We start from the raw sequence: 18,480 nt of genomic DNA, 5'->3' as shown, positions 1-18,480 counted from the left end.
AGTGCTCATGTACTGGTATTGGTATTGACATTGTCAAATATTTATGTGAAAAACATGAAAACAGTAGTGCATCCTCACATTATAGCCAGTTTTACCCTCAGGTCCTCATCTGGCCATGTTTTTGTAATAAATACCTGGTTATTGTTTAGACTGCAGAATTCATGTAGGAGTGCTGCGTTGTGGTATTAGCTGGGGTGTATCCCTGTGAAATCATTAGAACATAATAGAAGATAATAACAGTATTAGTCCTCACAGGCATTTCGCCATAAATCTTTGTTTCGTTAAAGCACTTCCATTTTCACCCACTCTGTTCACATTAAATGGAAGGTGCTAGTCAAGGGCAGACATGTGGTTGTACAGTGTGATTATAGGCCTATAGGTCTCTTTAGAACTACTCTAAAATACTTTGGCGTTTAAAAGGCAATGGAAAAAAGGGATGCCCTTTCATAGGGAAAAATGTCATTAATAACAGCCACCCTGTTATAAATGACAAATTTATTACCAGGGAAACGTCACCTCTGGATGTGTTTTTGATCATGCGAAAAGCACAAAGTTCATGCCGTTGAGTTGCCAAGCAACTGCAACTTAACATGCTGTTTAGATAATGAGACAAGAAAAAAACAATAAGATGAGCTGCCGTAGACAAAAGAGTAGAAATAATGGCATTAGAACAAATACTCTACTAGATTGTGCTAGAAAAATTGTCTTGAGCTGGAAGTTGTTTGGGTGTTACTCTTGAGGGTTTGCTGACGCAAATTAATCTGTGTTTGTGAAAACTGTGAAATTTGCTTTGCAAGAACAGACTATTTGTAAAAAATATTGCTACAAATGGATATGTGGCTATTTACCTGATGATCTTAGGCTTGTGTGTAGTTGCTTGGCCATGGAAATCCATTCCATGAAGGTCCCAATGGACAGTTCTTGTGCTTATGTTGCTTCCTCAGGCAGTTTGGAGCTTAGTTGATGTAGCACATTTTGCAACTGATGACCAACAACTTTTACTGCATTTGACAGTCCCGTTATGTAAACTTCTTTACCCTACCACTTTTAGGTCAGTTTTCCCATGTCACAATATGAACTCTTCAGCCTGAAATTCGATTGCTGTGTGAGATGGAATGGTGACATGGATGTTTTTGCGGCCCGCCAGAGCAGGGACTCGTCATGGGGAGACTCCCCACTGACTTAAGACCAGACAGTCATATTCACCATTAGTTTTGGACACAGATGCAAATGTGGAATTGCTTCCACCTTTAACCCATCTCTGTAGTGTACACACACATACGCGTAGTGGGCCTTGTTGCGGGCCCTGCTCAAGGGCGCAACAGTGCCTGGGTATCGAACCCACAACCCTGTCATCAATAGCCCGGAGCTCTATCCGCGGAGCCACAGCTTGGATGGTTCTATAGCATGCCAATATGGGATATTTCCTGGATCGCTGATATCTCTCTTCTGCGATTTGGAGTCCTCTCATCTCCATACTTTGCACCTTCATCTGGGCCAACTTACTTCATGGTCTGGGATATCAGCGGTTTCTGTGTGCTCAGTGACCGAATGTTGGGCTAATTTTTGTTTTGTTTATTGCTACTGAAAAACACTATAGAAGTTGAATAAGTTATTGTTAAATATTATTACTGAAACATCACTGCTTCCTGTGCCATGCATGAAGCATAATAGGTGACTGAAAGTCTTGAAGTATACACAAGTCATGTGCTTTGATTTCTCAGAAACGAAGGCTGTATTTCCCTGCTGTATTCGAAAGATCCTTCAAAACAGAAAAGTCTTCAGTGACATAACCGCAGAGAAATGCAGCTCTTTTCGGCTGCATCCTAGACTTTGAGAGATAGCGAATGTCACAATGAAAGCAGGAGTCTATGTATGTGTAGTGTAGTGTATGCAGTATTTGGTTGGAGTTTGAAAGGCTTTTTGTCAGAGTATTTCATGAGCTTATAATAACGTCTTGTTCTTGATGATCGTGCAGTTGTGGTTCTTACTATATCAGCTTAGCCTATTCATCCTCCTCCGTGTAAGTAAAGGCAGCAGCTCTTTGCTTACACACAGAGCTGTCTTAGAGTGCGAATGCCTTTATACATTTAGGCATTCATTTAGGAGTTCTGATTGCAACACAACTCCTTATCTGTCTGCAGATGAAAAAACAAAAAACTTGTTTAGATCTTAATATTCATTTAAAAATGTTATTTTCAAATTTGAACTACAATAGGAATTTGGGCAACTAAATGTTTGCATGATATGCATCTTGATTTTGATTATGCATCTTTTCTAGAGGCCTTTTTAATTTTTTTTAAACCCCTCCCAACTTCGCCTCATAGTGCAACTACTGATAAGAATGTGTGTCCAGATAATGTTTTTTTTCCCCTTTGTAGGCCTCCCCAGGAAGCATATGCTATTGAAAACATCTTTGTCTTTTCAGGCATGGCTTTCAGTTGCCTAAGGGAACTAAATCTAATAATAAGGATGGCATAGATCATTAGATTTTCAGTCGCCATAGACTTTTTGAGTCTGCCTCTGTTTTGCAACTGGCAGAACAAGTGGATTTGTCTGCCTCAGTAAGATGAACAACACCTTCTGTGTTCTCTAAGTTTGTTAGGCAACATCAAGGGCTGAACAGCTGAATCAACAGCTGCATGCAGTGACTGCCTTGCAATTTTTAGCCTATTTATTAGCACTAAGTCAGTCCAAAGAACCTGAGCAAAGTGTTGTACCCCCGGTCAATTGTTTGAAAATCTTACTTTGAATTAGATGGACCTGATACAATGCACAGTGATTATAAAATGTGTATTCATCCTTTTGTCAATAACTATTAATGCACTGTGTGAGAACTTTTCAGATCAGAAGTAAATGTTGTTTTGCCATACATTTCTTAAATTAACCCTAGTGGCCACCATATTTGCATAATCTGGTGATAAAGGGTTGCTTGCTAATATTGGCGGACATGATGCAATTCTATTAATAATAATTGTTCTCATTTGTGCTGCTGCTAAGACAATGTCATTTGCCAGCTGAACATTAGCTAGCATTGCCCTGAGTGATGAGGTGATATTCAGGGCATACCCTCGTTCCTGTCTACCCAGAGAGCAAAGCCGAAATGCATATGCATTTTGGGACTCGCAGCTCGGAAGCCAATAATGAAGAAACTGAGACAGCAGTCATCAGTCTCAAGAATTTGGTTTTCTCTTGGACTTGGCACTCCAATTCCTTTTTAAATATTGTTTTTATTTATTTATTTTTTTATTATTGTAATTTCTTTCATTGTATTGGCTCAGGCATCTTATCCGCTGTTACATGATAGTGGCATGATGCTAATAATGCAATGAATTATTCATATATTTTCAGATTCTGTCTTAAGTGCTCAAGACAAATGATTTTCATCTGTGCTCTCTACGTTGTGGAGCAGGGCCTTAGGCTAAGATGATCAGGGGATTTGTGTGTATATAGTTAAGTGGGAAAGTGTGGAGTGTCATCTGAAAAGGTCGTGTTGTTGAATTTGTAGGTGTTTAATTTTTGCTCCTGTGCAATTTCCTTTTACTATGACTTTCATATTGTCATGGACAAATCATCCCTCACTGCGAACACAAGACATGCTGTTACCTACTTTCTGCTTCATTTGTATCTTCTGGTTATCACCACCTATTAACAAATTTGCATTGGAGTGGAAGGTTGTTTTGACCACTGGTTGTGCCCAAGCTGAGCCCTGAGCCCAATTCATAATGTGGTTTGTTTTGCTCTTCTGTCCTTCACAGCCAACTGGAGTGCCTACCTCATCCTGCCTGCCATGGCCTCCAAACCCCACCCCCCACTAATGAAGAAGCACAGTCAAACTGATCTAGTGAGCCGCCTCAAGACTCGGAAAATCCTAGGTGTTGGGGGTGAGGATGATGATGGAGAAGTTCACAGATCAAAGGTAAAAAAAATATATATAGACACTATCTAGAACTGTGGTCCCAGTTCTAGATAAGAAATTATTTGTTTAATTATGTACCAACAGGGTTACATGAACCACACAATTCCAGTTTTGGTCCCCTTCTCTTGAAGGCCTGTCTAACCTGTCTATCCAGGTTAGACAGGGCTTCAGAGCATTCAAATTGTGGCAGATTTTGAATATTGAAATGTTCAAGTTTTCGGAAGCATTTGCCTGCAGGATCTGGATCACTAGGTGCAACACTAATCAGTCATGCTGGCTCTAGCCCTCCCACGTCAGAGACTGGCATCAGTAATGCACAATGAAGAGAATTACAGGCATGGCTCTGTCTCTGTCTCCGTCTCTCTGGTCAGATGATTTATGTGGCTGAAACATGGGTGGCATTCAGACATGGTCACTCTCCCAGCTTGAGCATTGTGCATTACGCTCAGTGGTGGCTAAAATCAAAGAGAACATCCATTAAAAGGGTGCTTTCCCATCACCGCCTGTAAAAGTTTGTACATAAATACTGCTTCTAAATAGCTTTCGGTGCAAAGTGTATTAATAAGTAGATGAAAGCTGAGAGTTATTTCCAATAACTGTCTCAGGTGTATGGGTATATTTGTTTTTCATTACACAGAAGATATGCAGGAAATCAGCTGTGGCTACAACAGGAAATGTGTGTGTGTGTGTATGTGGTTTGTGTTACAGGATGAGTTCCTTTACAAATAATGACACATTTTTGTATTTCCCTCGAACCACAGTATTAAACCTAAACCCAGATAAGACTGTGGAGCATGATAAAGCAAATGTTTACAGTGTGGCATTTAAAAATGTTCTACATTCACCTGTCAAAAAATTCTGTGCTACAGAGAATGTTATGCCATTTTCTGAAAAAAAGTGAAAAATGAAGAATCCCTCTTATTCATATACAGAACAGAATACGTGCACTCTCCTGAACCAGGGCTAGACTGAGATATAGAGACCTTCACTTATAGAGACCGTATATTATAATATTGCAATATAAATATAGATGTGACCAAGATCAGTGATGCTGTATCATAGAATGTTAATACTTTTAGAAAATATTTCAGCATTCGTACACAAAAGCTGTAATGCTTGTGAGTAATTACAGTGTTCTCCAACCTCCCTGAAGCATGTAGGAAACAGCTCTGTTTTCCAACCCACTCTGAGTCTGATGTTCCCCGGGCTATACAGTCCTTTCAATCTTCATGTAATACCCATTCACCTGCAATCACAATTACTCCTTCATTACTTCTCCTCTTCTCCAAATATGACCTTTTACTTTTGGCTATTTCATCTTTGCAGTGCCCCATTAGAAAGGGATAGTGTTTTCACCTGCACTGAATTACCCACCATGCAGAAGCTTTTAGCAGAGCTTGATGGAGTGGGAGACAGACTGATCCTTCACTCTTATCTGGAGAGAAGTAGAAGTGCGAGCATGTCTAATGGGCCTTTAATATGTTCTGAAATACTTGTCTTTTTAATGTGGCTCTCCCTGCTTGCCTCAGACAGGTAATTTGAGAAATAACAACTGTGAAAATGAGCAGCATTAGCAAACTCATTTTTCATGAAGTACACATTAAAGTACAATGATTGACTAACAAAGCAATATTTGTCTTATTTATCAAACCAATATTTATTTTAGATCATTTGTTTGAGCATTGTGTAGATTGTGTTTTTCACTGCAGATGTATGGTGCCCACTTCAGGAAACCAGACAGTCACACCTGTTTCACCTCAGCATGGATATGTAGCGCCTCATTGCAGTTTTGTGCAGGGTTTTACTTTTGTGTAGTCTCTGTTATAGGGGACACTCTTAGCAAAAGCATTCAATATAGTACTGGAGAAAATGTTATTTGGCTCATAACATTTACTGAACCTTTTTCTGGTGCCAATAATTTTTGAAGGGTTTGGTATAGAAACATCTACAGAAGGTTTAGTTAAACACCCTTTAAAGGGGGTAAATGTATATGTACAATCACTTATTTTACATGGTATATTTTCATTTATTTGACATTCATTTGTAGAAATCTGTTTTAACTGACACAAGTTTCTTTTGTTTAAAAAATATATGCTAAATGCAATAAAATGGGTGTTTCATTTTATAGACACTGTATATTGCATTTATAATCACAACAAACAAACATCAGTGTTATAGTTAGTTTGATGCTTTTCTTGCTCAGTCACACCTGATTCAAACCACCACTTAATTGCCAGGTTTAGTTGTATTACAGCAGGCAGATCAGCAACCTGTACTGGCCCTTGATTTCCCAACCATGCATTAAGGAGATTCTCTGTACTCTGCTTTATATCAATGGATATTTGTTACAATGTGTTTAAAAAAACAACAGCAAAAAAACAAAAACTGGTCGATTGACTTTTAAGTATGTGCAGCTATTGAGATGGTGCATGAGCAAGAGAAAAAGCTGTGATTGCCTCTAATACTGCTTAACTATGGGGAGAAAATCTTTTAACAGCAAAAAATTACTTTTGACTCTTATATTGCTATTTAGAGTTCTTATAACGAGAATGGCCAAGAACCTGAAATTGATGAGAAAATGATTTTTACCACAGATGTTTCAGATTTTTACAGACTTTTACAGACAGTCAGTGACCCTTTTTCTTCAACTAAAATGGTAAAGCTTGAAAAACTGCTACAGTGCTAGAAGACCCAGATGCCAGTTTTTGAGAAATGTGGAAACTTTTAATGCAACATTTTGAATCCAATAAGGACACCTTTTCAGAATGAGTTTTGGTTTAATTATGACCATAAGCATAAATTCTGAAGTGGGAATCTCCCACACACCTCATGATTTGATTATAGTTCAGAATGTTACATTGTGATTATAAAACAATTATTGATGCATTTTCATGCATCTTTTTTGCTATACAGGATGTCTTTTTTTTTCTCACTATATAACTACTTGATACTTTTAAAGCAAATATTTGTAATGAACCATAACCAATTTACTTTCAGTATCTTTTATTAACAACACAAATGGACGGGATGTGGTGTGTCAGCTAAAGTTTTGCCATAATATGCCTTACCCTCCCTGGTAGCCTTGACACAAGGTTTAATGTGTGGACATAGCATTTCACATTTAAGAATTTACTCTTCAGCAGCATCAACCATGTCGGAGCGTTATTAGTAACCAAGCCTAATTCTTTCTTGGTGATCTGCCATTATACTCTGCTACATATCTGCAGCTGTGTGGCTCTTATTTGTTGCTCTTGTTTGGAGCATATAACATGCTAGCTACCACTCATCAGTGATAAAATGCATGCTACATTGACATAAGATTCTGTGGGATTGGATGCATCACATGTAACAGCTAGCCTACCCACTTCAGTGGAATTAGATTAGCCTATCCCTTTGTTGTGTACATCAGTTATTTTAATTTTCAGAGTATTAGGCAGCTGCTTAGAGAAGGCTGCTGGTTGTTGGGACAAGGTTTAAAGAGTATTTCTAAAGCTTTGGAATTTGCATCACCTGGCCTTTCCTTACAATGATTATGAACAAGCAATAGTCCTAACAAGCAAATGATGTCCTGAGATCTTGGTAAAAGTATTGTTCCTTTTAACACCTTGTCCAAAACAAAATGAACATGCAAATCTTGCTTAAAGAATGTTTCATCTTTAACATGCCTTTTAGAGATCGGTTCATCTTCCTGTGACTGTTCACCATGACAAATTTTGACCAGGGGCCACAGACTGCAATATTGCCATAAAAAATAAGCTCTCCTGTCCTCTGAAGGTGAGGGGCAATTTGTGCAGCAAATGCAGCAGTGAATTCCAATGAGACAGCTTGTGACGTAGGAAGGGGAGACTAATCTGAACAGCATGTTTTTTTGACATATACAGCTCATGGATGGTTAGATGGTCTTTTACAATTTATGGGTTGGTAGGCACTTGATACATATATTTATGATGCACCTTTTCACATATGATACAGTTAGGTGTGGTGTAGTGTGTTTCCAACGTGTGATAAAACTGCTAAGCACAACAGTAGTCATATGTACTGTGAAGAATGTTTGTGCTTTTAGAGTGAACATAGACAGTAAATCAGTTTGAATACTATTGTTTAGAGTACAGCAAGGAATATGCATGCATCATCGTTTATTGTGACTTAAATAACATAAATATGATTGCAGTAGTGGCTCGGAAATCTCTAGCCCTGTAGCACTGAGTTTTTTTTTTTTTTGTTTGTTTATGCATTATCTTTCTGGCATATTGCCTTGGAGATGAGATGTGATGCTGCTTCTTCTACAATATCAAGGATAACCCCTTCCTATTCAATTTTGCAGCCTTCTGAGTCATCTGATGGTATTACTTGCTGTTGTAACTCCTATTGGGTTCCATGTAGCTGGTGTTGTGTGCTGGAGAGATTAACACAGTGCTCAGGACATTTCTGAAATTAAAGAGTGGTATGAAGAGATTTCAGCGTTAAGTTTAAATTAGGGCTGTCAACATTATAAATTATTAATAGCATTCATTCATTATTCCTCCTTCCTCCTTGAGAAACCGTTTTTAAATGACTTTTGAATGACTTTTGAAGTGATCCCTGTGCTAGTTGACAGGCAGTGCTTGAAAGTGACCAGTAAATTTACAATTTGGTAAGTACGGTGCCACCAGTGGGACTTACCATAGCTGCTCCCTGCTTAGTGCAGTCCCACTCGTGGGATTTGAACTTTCAACGTAGAACGTAGAACAGTCAGCTGTAATTCTACTGGTTCATCAAATACATGAGCTTATTTTCTTACAGTGTGTCCCTAAATGTTGTCCCAGTGTGTCCCCCTAATGCTATGACAACACAGTGACACCTGCAGTCTGTTTAAATCTGTGTATATTTTTCCTGTCATACCAACGTGCAGCTTTCTTTCTTGTTTATGCTTATGTGTCTTGTTCTCATTTCTTCTTAAAATAATGTATTAAATTTTACCCCATTTTCTACCCAATTTGGAAGGCCACTTAACCAAACCCCATTCAGCAATGCCCCCAACTCTAGGAGAGTGAAAACTTACACATGTCTCCATCGACAAATGTAAAGCCAGCCACTGCTTTTCGAACAAACTATTTTTGCACCATTACTAGGTAGCCAGCATGCTCAGAGGAAAGCGTATTTCCTCAGCTTAGAAACAGCAGCTAACAGACACCTGTGCTGAGCAACATTACACTAGGAAGGAAGTACAGTCAACCCACCCCTGAGAAAGCAAGGCCGATGGCACTCTCTCAGACTCCGGCTGCTGTGTCTCTCAGAAATGTATCACAATGTTTCGCCATCAAATTTAAAATACAGTGATTTATGACACTGTAAACAAACACTGCTGTGCATACTTGTGCTTGTTGCGTCTTGTTGCAGTTGTCCGGTCTACTTGAACACTTTTTCAGTGCTCATGTGTTTAGAATGAAAGCGCATACGTTCGTCACAGTAATGAAAATGTGCCAAACTTCATTTTATCATTATCTGTAACACAAATGCTAGAAAGAACATTTCGGGTTTTGAATGATGTCACCTCAAGCAGTTAATTAAGTGCATCCCTAGCAGTTGCTGTTAAATTACTGTTACTATCAACCTTCTGTATTTTTCTTTGTTTTTTGCAGATAAGTCAGATGTTGGGCAATGAAATTAAGTTTTCTGTGCGTGAACCGATAGGCCTCAGGTAGGACTAACTAAATGTATTAATCTTTTCAAGTGTGTGTTTGTAAGGCAGTGCCTGTGATGGAATTGATGGAATGCTGATTGAGCTCAAGAATTACTCCAATTCTCTCTGCAGTTGGGTACTTCAGAGCTCCTTGACAGCCTGAGTATGTTCTGTCTATCTTGTGAAATGACATTTTGTGTCATGTGAAGTGTTTCTCATTACAGACTCTGGATGCTTATCTCTGCAGTCTTGTTCACAACTTCGGCTTTAGTGGTAAGCTCCTACAACTGCCAATTATCCACGCACAGTTACTCAGTCAATATCTATGTTAATATGCCTGCAACACAATGTGCTAGGATCCAGTTTATTTGCAGTCGAATTAACTAAATGCCTTAGGATTAACGTCTGGGTATCTCCTTTGAGAAGTTACATATACTGTAATAATGCACGAGGCACAATTACAGGAGAACTCCCTGTTGTTAAACTGGTTTGGTAGAGCAGACCTGAGGAGCTTAAAAAGTGTGGGAGTGCTGACTTCTCCTAATTGAAATGGGCTGCATCAGAGCTGCTGTAAAGCCCGCTGGCTGGTACCACCTCTGGACCTTCTGTAATGTCATACTGTGAATGATACTTTGCTGTTTGTTTCAGGCCCTGACTTTCCCCAACCAGCTCTACGAGATCATCTTTGAGCTCACCACCACCAGGATCTCCATAAGACTCTATGGAGGAGCTCTTTTGAGTATGTTCATCATTAACTCTCTTGTTTTCACATTTGACCTAATACCTAATTACCTTAGCAAATGTAGGCTGTTCTCTACCCTGCATTTTGATACCTGTTTTAGCATGCCTGCAGTAACGATGATGTGAAAGATTGAGTGAGAATAATTGTTGAACATAAGTGAGAACCATTGAGATGTTTCCCCTTTTGTTTTATTTCATCTGCATTACCACAGTTCACCTCACCTAAATGGCAGGAATTAGTCTACCATTAACTACTCAATAAAAGAGCACCAGTCTAATATGTGCACCAGCATGCATCAGTATGGTAGCATGACCCCCTCTCAGTCCCGCTCATTGAAGAATGAACTCACCGGAAATGTATTCATGGTTCCGTAGATAGAGGTGCCCTACTTTATTTTCAGTGCTGGATGAAAGTAGGATTGTAAGAGGTATGAATATTTAAAGCCGAAGCTTTTAAAAATGGATGACTCTGTATAGGCCCCCTTTCGGCCTCATGTAGAGCGGGCTGCTGGGCAGCATGGCAGCAGTAGGCCCTTTAATCACCCCCCTGCCAAGTCTGGGTCAGTTATGTGCAGCAACACACCCTAATCATGTCTCCTGGTTGGGCTGCAGACAGCCACAGGAGGTCTAATAATATAAGATTTTGGGGGCGTGCTTGTGCGCATTTGTAAGAGAGAATATTTCCTGGGAGTCGAATCATAGATCCCTCACCATATGCTTATTCAATTGTACAACAGTTCATTTGTCTTCCCTCTGTTTCGGCTGACAGTGCAACACGGTGCATTTTTCCTCCTCATCTGTTTAGATTTAAGCATTCCCTAGGGCTATACGACTGAATAGCATGGTAATGGGATGATATGCATTATCTATCTCTGCGTGTTTCAGAAGCCCTACTGGCTCTGAATGTTAGCAGTTCTTTATTTGATTTAACCAGCCCCTGCATGTTTAGATTTGTGCTGGTTTTAACGTAACCGTATCCTACATCTTTCAGACTGTGTGACTCCTTAGCTAGCTCCAGTGGTCTTTATTTGATAGCTGGCTCTTGGCAGAGATGTGTACCTTGTGTTCGTACTGAGTAGCAAGGTGTGACTGTTCTTCTGTCACATCAAAGGCTGTCGAGGTGGTGCGAACCACTCGAGTGGGGCTGGGATAATCCTTCTGGCAGATGGTGTGGCAAAGAAGCCGCTGGTCTCCGTGTTATCCATATCCGGCATGTGGGAGGAGATCAGAGGGACTCTCTGTGCGGTTCTCAGCCCCTGAGCGAAATCAGGACCCCCATCAAAAAAGCCCACGTACCTAGGACCAATCTTTGAATCTTAAGCTTTGACTGCTTTAAAGTGGCCCTCTTACCCCTGCTTTTTGAAGATACCTCGACACGGTTTTGAACATTCTCCTTAAGGTGAAACTAGCTCAGGTTGTGTTTGACCCCTAGTATGACCTTTTTCAACAGGTATCTCATTAATCCTGTGGAATGGCCTCTACACTGTGGAGAAGGTCATCATTCAATGGACTCTGCTTACTGAAGCATGCTACTTTGGTGTACAGTTTCTAGGTAAGGGGGCAGTTCACTCTGCCTGTCCTTCTTTTTTTCTCCCATCTGCCTTTAGCTTCCAGCCCCCTTGTGCTCTCAGAGTAAGCAGGCAGTGCACTGAAGTGCAAGGTGAAACCTGACATGTTAGCCACATTTCACCCTTCATTAAGGAAACTTCACACTTTAGGGGAAATGATTCCTTCCGATGCTTGCAGGGCCCGTCCAGAAAGAACTGTCAGTGTCTGGGATTACGATGCCCTCTTCTGGTAGCACTTAGCGCTCACAAAAGCTTGCATCTAAAAAGTAGTTAGGTGCTGTTACACATTAGGTCGCAGGGGGGCAGTGTGACATAGCCTAAATTTATAAGCAGGCACAATTGCAGAATTCTGTGTGTTAAACATGTTTTGAAAAGGAATCTTCACTCACATCAACCCTAAATGATCCTGTTTTCACAGTGACCTCAGTTTCACTCCTGGAAATGGGCACGCTGTCTAACGGCGCTGCACTCCTCCTCCTCAGTGAAGCCTTCTTCCTCCTCATCACGCTATCTTACTACCACCAACTCGGGCGTCGGGCCAAGAAGATCTGAGGCATGCTGGCTGATCTGCATGTGGGCTCATGTGCCCCTGCAGATAAAAGATAATTCATTTGTTAACTGACTTGGCAAAATCCATTGTATACAGTATCTCTTTCTGTCTGGACCAAATGAAACCAAGCTATATAGAGTTTGGATTCTGTACAGCCCCTGCCTGCTTGGACACTTTCAGTTTCGTGGTGAGTGTAAAATAAAGGAGTGAATTGACTTAAATATATGAATGAAGGGTTTGGGGATCTAGGGAATTTTCTGGTCATGTGGTGTTCTAATGTGTTGCTCATTGATGCTCTTTGGTCACATTTGTGCACTGGCCCTGAGTTTTAGGGATTTATTTAAGAGTGCATAGTATGCCTCACTAGTAGGGGATGACAGTTTAAATAATGATGTGGTATTATCCGCTGTGTATTCTTCCAAATGTATGTCACTAGGTTTGGATCATATCTGTTCTTAGGGTCAAATGAGGTACAATTATGGTAGTTTTATTACAAAATCTTTGTGAATTATTAACCTTTGTACAATTGTTTGCGCCATGAAAATAAGTCTGAATAAGTACAGTGAAGAAAGCAGTGCTCTGAATTTGCTTCATTCAAGTGTGTGCATCATTTTATTATTAACATATATTACATAAACACAGGTTTGTCTTTAAAGGGTCCATGTAATTCAGCAATTTGATTTTGCTAAATATGGCAACTAAGCTGTAAATACATCCTGTTCTGACATTGGTCAAAAGTTGCTTTTGTGATGTTATTGAAACATTACATTTAATTTATATCCAGCATTTCATATAAAATAAGGGGTCAGAACAGGGCTTATTTGCATCTATCAATCTTAAAGGCACAGTTACAATAAAGTGTTTAGTTCTAAGGGAAAGGAAAGATTAGAAATTGGTCATGTAAAAAAAAAGGAAAGTGACTGTATATCAAAAAACACAAAATTCATAAGTGGACGTGGTGGGGCGGTCTAGAAAAAATATAAGATATTGGCAATAATTGTGTTGATGAAATATATTAATTCATAAATTATTCATGTGCACATATTGAAATAAGAATATTCAGTGCAATACTTCCTTCAGTGTATGATTTTGATTAGCCCAGCTACCACACATGCGGTTGACACTTTCTAAAGATATTTGCCTGAGATTTTAAAGCTTTTGTGATCAGCTCCTGAGTGGTTACTATACACAGATTCTGTATGATGTATAAAAATATATAATATGTGTGTTGAAAGCATAGTATTATTTTTTAAACAGAAACACTAGACATAGCCCCAGCGATAAGCACCTAGTAATTTTGTTCAATGATGCACACATCAACCAGTGTGCATTTTTATTTCAAATCTGCATTGGTTTTCCACATTAAACAGAGTATGGATCAGGGTGTTTTGTGGAATTGTTGAATTTGGGCTAGTATATGCATTGCCCTTAGAAATGTGTGGTATTCCGTGACATGATATTTGTTATTAGTGCATGGGGGCCATGCTGCGTAGCTGTGGTGTAGCACTACAAATGTAGCATTAATAAAATGAAGCAAAGGCATTACTGTTTAAATCATAGTTGATATGAACTTGTCATTATTAATTATGTCCTTGTTTAACCCCATTTTTTACCACCTTTCACCTTGAAAACTGCCTTTAAACTATGTTCACAGTATGAGCCTCATTACTCATTGCTCAGATCTAATCTTTGAGATGTATTAATTAGTGAATTAAATAACTTAATGTGAGCAGCAGGACGTATTATACAAGTTTAATGACTATAGTCTATGGCCTTGTCAGTGTTTTGAATTTTTTAGGTTATCTTTGCCATTTTGTTACAGTATGCCTTTTAAGCACATTTTTCCTTCCCTGTTAAAGAGGTTCTGTAGATTAATGAATTGCTATGAATACAATGCAAATGTTTGGGTACCCCATCAAAATATATGTTACTGTGAATAGCTAAGTGAGTAAAAACAAGGCATGAAGTTAAAGATGAGTAATTATTAATTAGATTAAAATAAGATTTTAACCAGGATCACATTTGCATGGGTCCGTCTTTGATAACACCCTCATTGATGAGTATTATTTGTAAACATTTTTTGTAGGCGGGCAAGAGCCCTTTTTGCCAAGTCTTCCTATTCCTGAATCTTGTATGCACTGCTGTTTTGAGGTCTATCCACTTTCCACTGTGGATTTAAGATGTGTTTAGGATCATTACCCTGCTGTAGAAGCCATCCTATTTTGTAATCTTTAGCATTTTTACTGATTGTGATCGATTTACCAGTGTAATATTGCAGTGCCACTGGCTGCAACACAAGCCTAATGCACAATCTGCCCCTGTGCATAACAGTTGGGAAGATGTTCTTTTCATAAAAAAAAACTGCACCCTTTTTCTATATTCAACATATTTTTATTAAAAAGTTTCCAAAATGCATCTGCCTTTAAGTTGTTTCTTTGACAACGTCTGACGCAATGTGTTTTTTGTTCCTGATGGCATTTCTATGAAGGTTATCTTTGTGCAGATATCGCACTACCACTCCACAGTTTTTCTAACCTTTCTCCACAGTCTGATAAGTATTTTGCAGTCAGACAGGGGTTTTAATTTGCCTTTCTGTCAATTTTATGAACAGTTATATCTGAACGTTCTGGACTTCCACAGATCCTGTTAACTGCCATGTCTTTAATTACATTGCAAAGTGAGGAAATCCCTACCTGAAATTAATTGTCAGAATGCCAAGCAGCTGCTCTGATGAGATCCATGGCTGTTGTTTGTTGGGACAAGATTTGAGGGGTCAAAATGTTCATAAAGCTTTAAAATTTGCATCACCTGGCCTTTCCTAACAATGCTTGTGAGACCTTGGTTAAAGTTATGGCAGCTCAAATGTTTTTGAGATTCTTAAACTTCTGCATGATGCTCCTTTCCTTTTTCTATTTTAAAATTATACAAAACAAATACTATAACCTTGCTTAAAATATTGGAAAAATTGTTTCATCACTAACTTTATGCCTTTTGGATCAGTTAGAGATCAGAACTCTTCTACTCACTGAATTATTCACTGTAACAATGTCACTTTTACTGGTATAAACTTCATTATCAAGTATAACTACACTTGTGTTTTAGATGCCTTTTGCTTTGTACAGTTTTAGTAGCATTGCAGTGCGACACTGCTCGCACAGGGGAAGATTTACAGAGACTTTGATGCCTTTCTTTCATGAACAGGTGGTTAGAACGTCTCTAGACATTTGCTTTGGTAGTAAGTCAAATGATTGTGTCTTTCTGTTGTATTTTTGTATATAGATAAAGCATTCTGTATCTACTTTTGTAGCAAGAATGTTACGTGCTTGAGAAAATAAATGCAGTTTTTCCAAAAGCCTTCAATGTAAAGCATTCTTGACTTTATTTTGTGGTGTAAAGGAACCACTCTGCATATCTTGTTGTTTATCGAGCATGATAAAAAAAAAAGCATTTTTTTTGTTTGCTTAAAACATAAAACACAAAAATGGAAAAATGGGGGAAAAAAGGGAGATATGAAAGTAAACAAACATGGATACAAAATTCTAATGACATACAGTATAATAAATATAATTAATACAAATGTTGTATTAAACAAAATCTATAGACCAACTCAATTCTTCACACTTTACTTTCAATCTATCTGGATTATGTATTGACTTGTTAGACATTGGGGATTTATATACCTTTTATAAATAGCCCCACAATGATGAGCATGACTTGTTCATAGAGCAAGTTGAAGATCGTCTGGAGTCTTTTGGAACTGGAAGTGTTTGTTTATATAATTTATATTCATACCTGGGCTCAGCAAGCTGCTACTGTTGGGCCCTTGAGAGAGGCCTTCACCCTCTCTGCTCACCGGGTGCCGCAGCAATGGCTGCCCACCGCTCTGGGCAGGTGTGCTCACTGTCCACTGTGTGTGTTTCACTGGTGTGTATGTGTGTGTTCACTGCACGGATGGGATAAATGTCCAACACTAATGGTCAATGTGGTTGTTTAATGTTTTATCTGATGGCCTTAGAGCATGGATGGAAACATCGTGTTTTTTTTAATGAAAAATGTAAGTATAGTTCATGCAGCTTGTAGTTTGTAATGGATAGTGTTTTGTCTTAAAGTGTTAAAGCTCAGAAAAGAGACATGAGCGCAACAGCTATGCATATCAGGGGTAGAAATACCCCTGCATTAAATTAAAAAAGTAAATGGACATCCTTTCAAAGTTGCTCAGAAAGGTATTTCAAATTGTACATTTACGTATAAACGTTTCTACCCACCAGAGCTGCAAACCTTAGCCTGTCAGAACCACCAGTGGAGTGTCCAACTCCTGTTATGTTTGTTGGTCCGTTACTCTGGTACTCCTACTGCTGGGTAAGAGAGCTGACTGTTTAATCAGCACTTTGTGATGTATGATGTCATTAGCTACCCCCCACCCCAAAGCTTATCTAGTCATTGCTGAAGCTGTGCCAACACCTGTCTGTGCCTGTACACGACTGAAAGCCCAGCTGTTCCTTCTCATGCGCTCATGCTCCCATGCTCCTCTACGTGTTTCAGCTATTTAATCATGCCTCTGTAAGAGGATTCATTACTGGGACACAGACAGCAGGAGCTTCAGTCCCAAAGACTCAATTGGCCAGTGTTTCAATATGAGCAATGACTAAAGTGACACCTGCACTTAGATTTATGGAGAAGACATCTGGTAATAAGGCTGGAAATTGTGGCAAATACAGTGAGAGTGACTGAGAATGTCAGTGCAGGACGTCATCCGAATGTGTCAGCGACTACACAGAGAGGGACCTTACAGCGGGTCTGTACAAAGATGAATGCACATTTGAGTCATCCTTCGCTGTGTTCTCCACAAGTGATTGTGTGTATGGGTGGCATACACTGAGACAATGCTACGCACCTACATTGTGGGGGTATAGTGGCTATGTCGTGCAGTGGGGGTCTTTTTTTTCTCATTGCGCTTCACTTCACTTCTTCAACTATTCAAGAAAAATTCCCCATCATCTATGAAGTTTTCTTAATTGGAATTTGTTCAGTGTATGAGGACAATGGCATCCGTCAACATAAGAGCAGAGCTGTGAATAATTCTGCAGTTTAAAAACTGTTTGGTGTTCAGAACAAATTTAAGAAGATACTGGTGAACAAGGGGAGTGGTCTCATCCACAGGGCAGGTGGGGTCACTGAGTAGTTTCATTTGTATGAAAATGATGTAAAATGTGTGCTGTGGTCTTCAGTCAGGAGAACTCAACCAAATCCGAACTCCTAGGGAAGTGGTAAAATAATGTGCTCTCCATCACCATCAACAACACACCAACTGAAATAGTACGGTATGAACGAATGGAATTCCATCCTCCAGTACAGTTCCAGAGTTGATAGAATATGCAAAATTGCTGGTTGCGTGGCAGTTATAACTGGTGTTTTGGTTGTACTGGAGGGGTTTTGGTTGTTGAATGTGTCTTGAAGAGACGGATGTGTTTATGTTGCTATAATGTGACTTAAATATGTCTCAGACCACCTCCTGAAGTGGCATTTATATCTGTCTTCAATGTGGGTCTTGGGTGCGTTTACTTTTGCATTTTTATGGGGCTTGGCCTTACCCAGATATAATCCTGATACTCAAGATGCATGAAGGGACCAGGTGTAAAAAGAGTCTCTGTCACTTAATTTTGCTCTGAAGTCTATCTATAAGAATTTTATGATCAATGATGTCAAAGGCAGCACTGAGATTGAGAAGTTAGTAGAGCAGATATTTTTAGAGTCTGTATATAATCAAATATTATTAATAATTCATAATTAGAGCTGTCTTGTGTCTACTATTAGGTCTGATTTTTTTTCCAATTACCTTTCTAATGAAAGGTTAACTTAAGAGCATTGCTGCCAAATTTTACTCCTTTTAAGAAAGGCTCCCAACTGCCTAAAACACTGAAAAAAAACATGCCACATGAGTGAGGTGTTCACTGTCTGCAGTATGTCTGATGATAACACATTACAGACAAACCTTTGAAGAATGTGTTTTTAGGTTAGCATCAGACATACCTCAGATAGT

The 18,480-nt window shown here is 39.1% G+C and overlaps 1 protein-coding gene across 3 annotated transcripts in view; it reads left to right on the top strand.

Moving 5' to 3' along the window:
- Nucleotides 1-15,792, top strand: part of tp53i11a (tumor protein p53 inducible protein 11a) — a 29,319-nt gene extending 13,527 nt beyond the window's left edge. For all 3 annotated transcript variants that reach the window (XM_072660891.1, XM_072660890.1, XM_072660892.1), the window contains 6 exons: nucleotides 3,759-3,919; nucleotides 9,541-9,599; nucleotides 9,806-9,854; nucleotides 10,230-10,320; nucleotides 11,773-11,874; nucleotides 12,309-15,792. In XM_072660891.1, coding sequence (XP_072516992.1) covers nucleotides 3,791-3,919; nucleotides 9,541-9,599; nucleotides 9,806-9,854; nucleotides 10,230-10,320; nucleotides 11,773-11,874; nucleotides 12,309-12,442 — 564 coding nt within the window. In that variant the 5' untranslated portion in view covers nucleotides 3,759-3,790 and the 3' untranslated portion in view covers nucleotides 12,443-15,792. The remainder of the gene's footprint in view (nucleotides 1-3,758; nucleotides 3,920-9,540; nucleotides 9,600-9,805; nucleotides 9,855-10,229; nucleotides 10,321-11,772; nucleotides 11,875-12,308) is intronic.
- The last annotated feature ends 2,688 nt before the right edge of the window (nucleotides 15,793-18,480 follow it).

The sequence above is a fragment of the Salminus brasiliensis genome, chromosome 17 (genome assembly GCF_030463535.1).
Source record: "Salminus brasiliensis chromosome 17, fSalBra1.hap2, whole genome shotgun sequence".
In the NCBI taxonomy this organism is placed as follows: Eukaryota; Metazoa; Chordata; class Actinopteri; order Characiformes; family Bryconidae; genus Salminus; species Salminus brasiliensis.
Note: the sequence above shows the minus strand (reverse complement) of the source record. Positions and strands in the feature narration are given on the sequence as shown.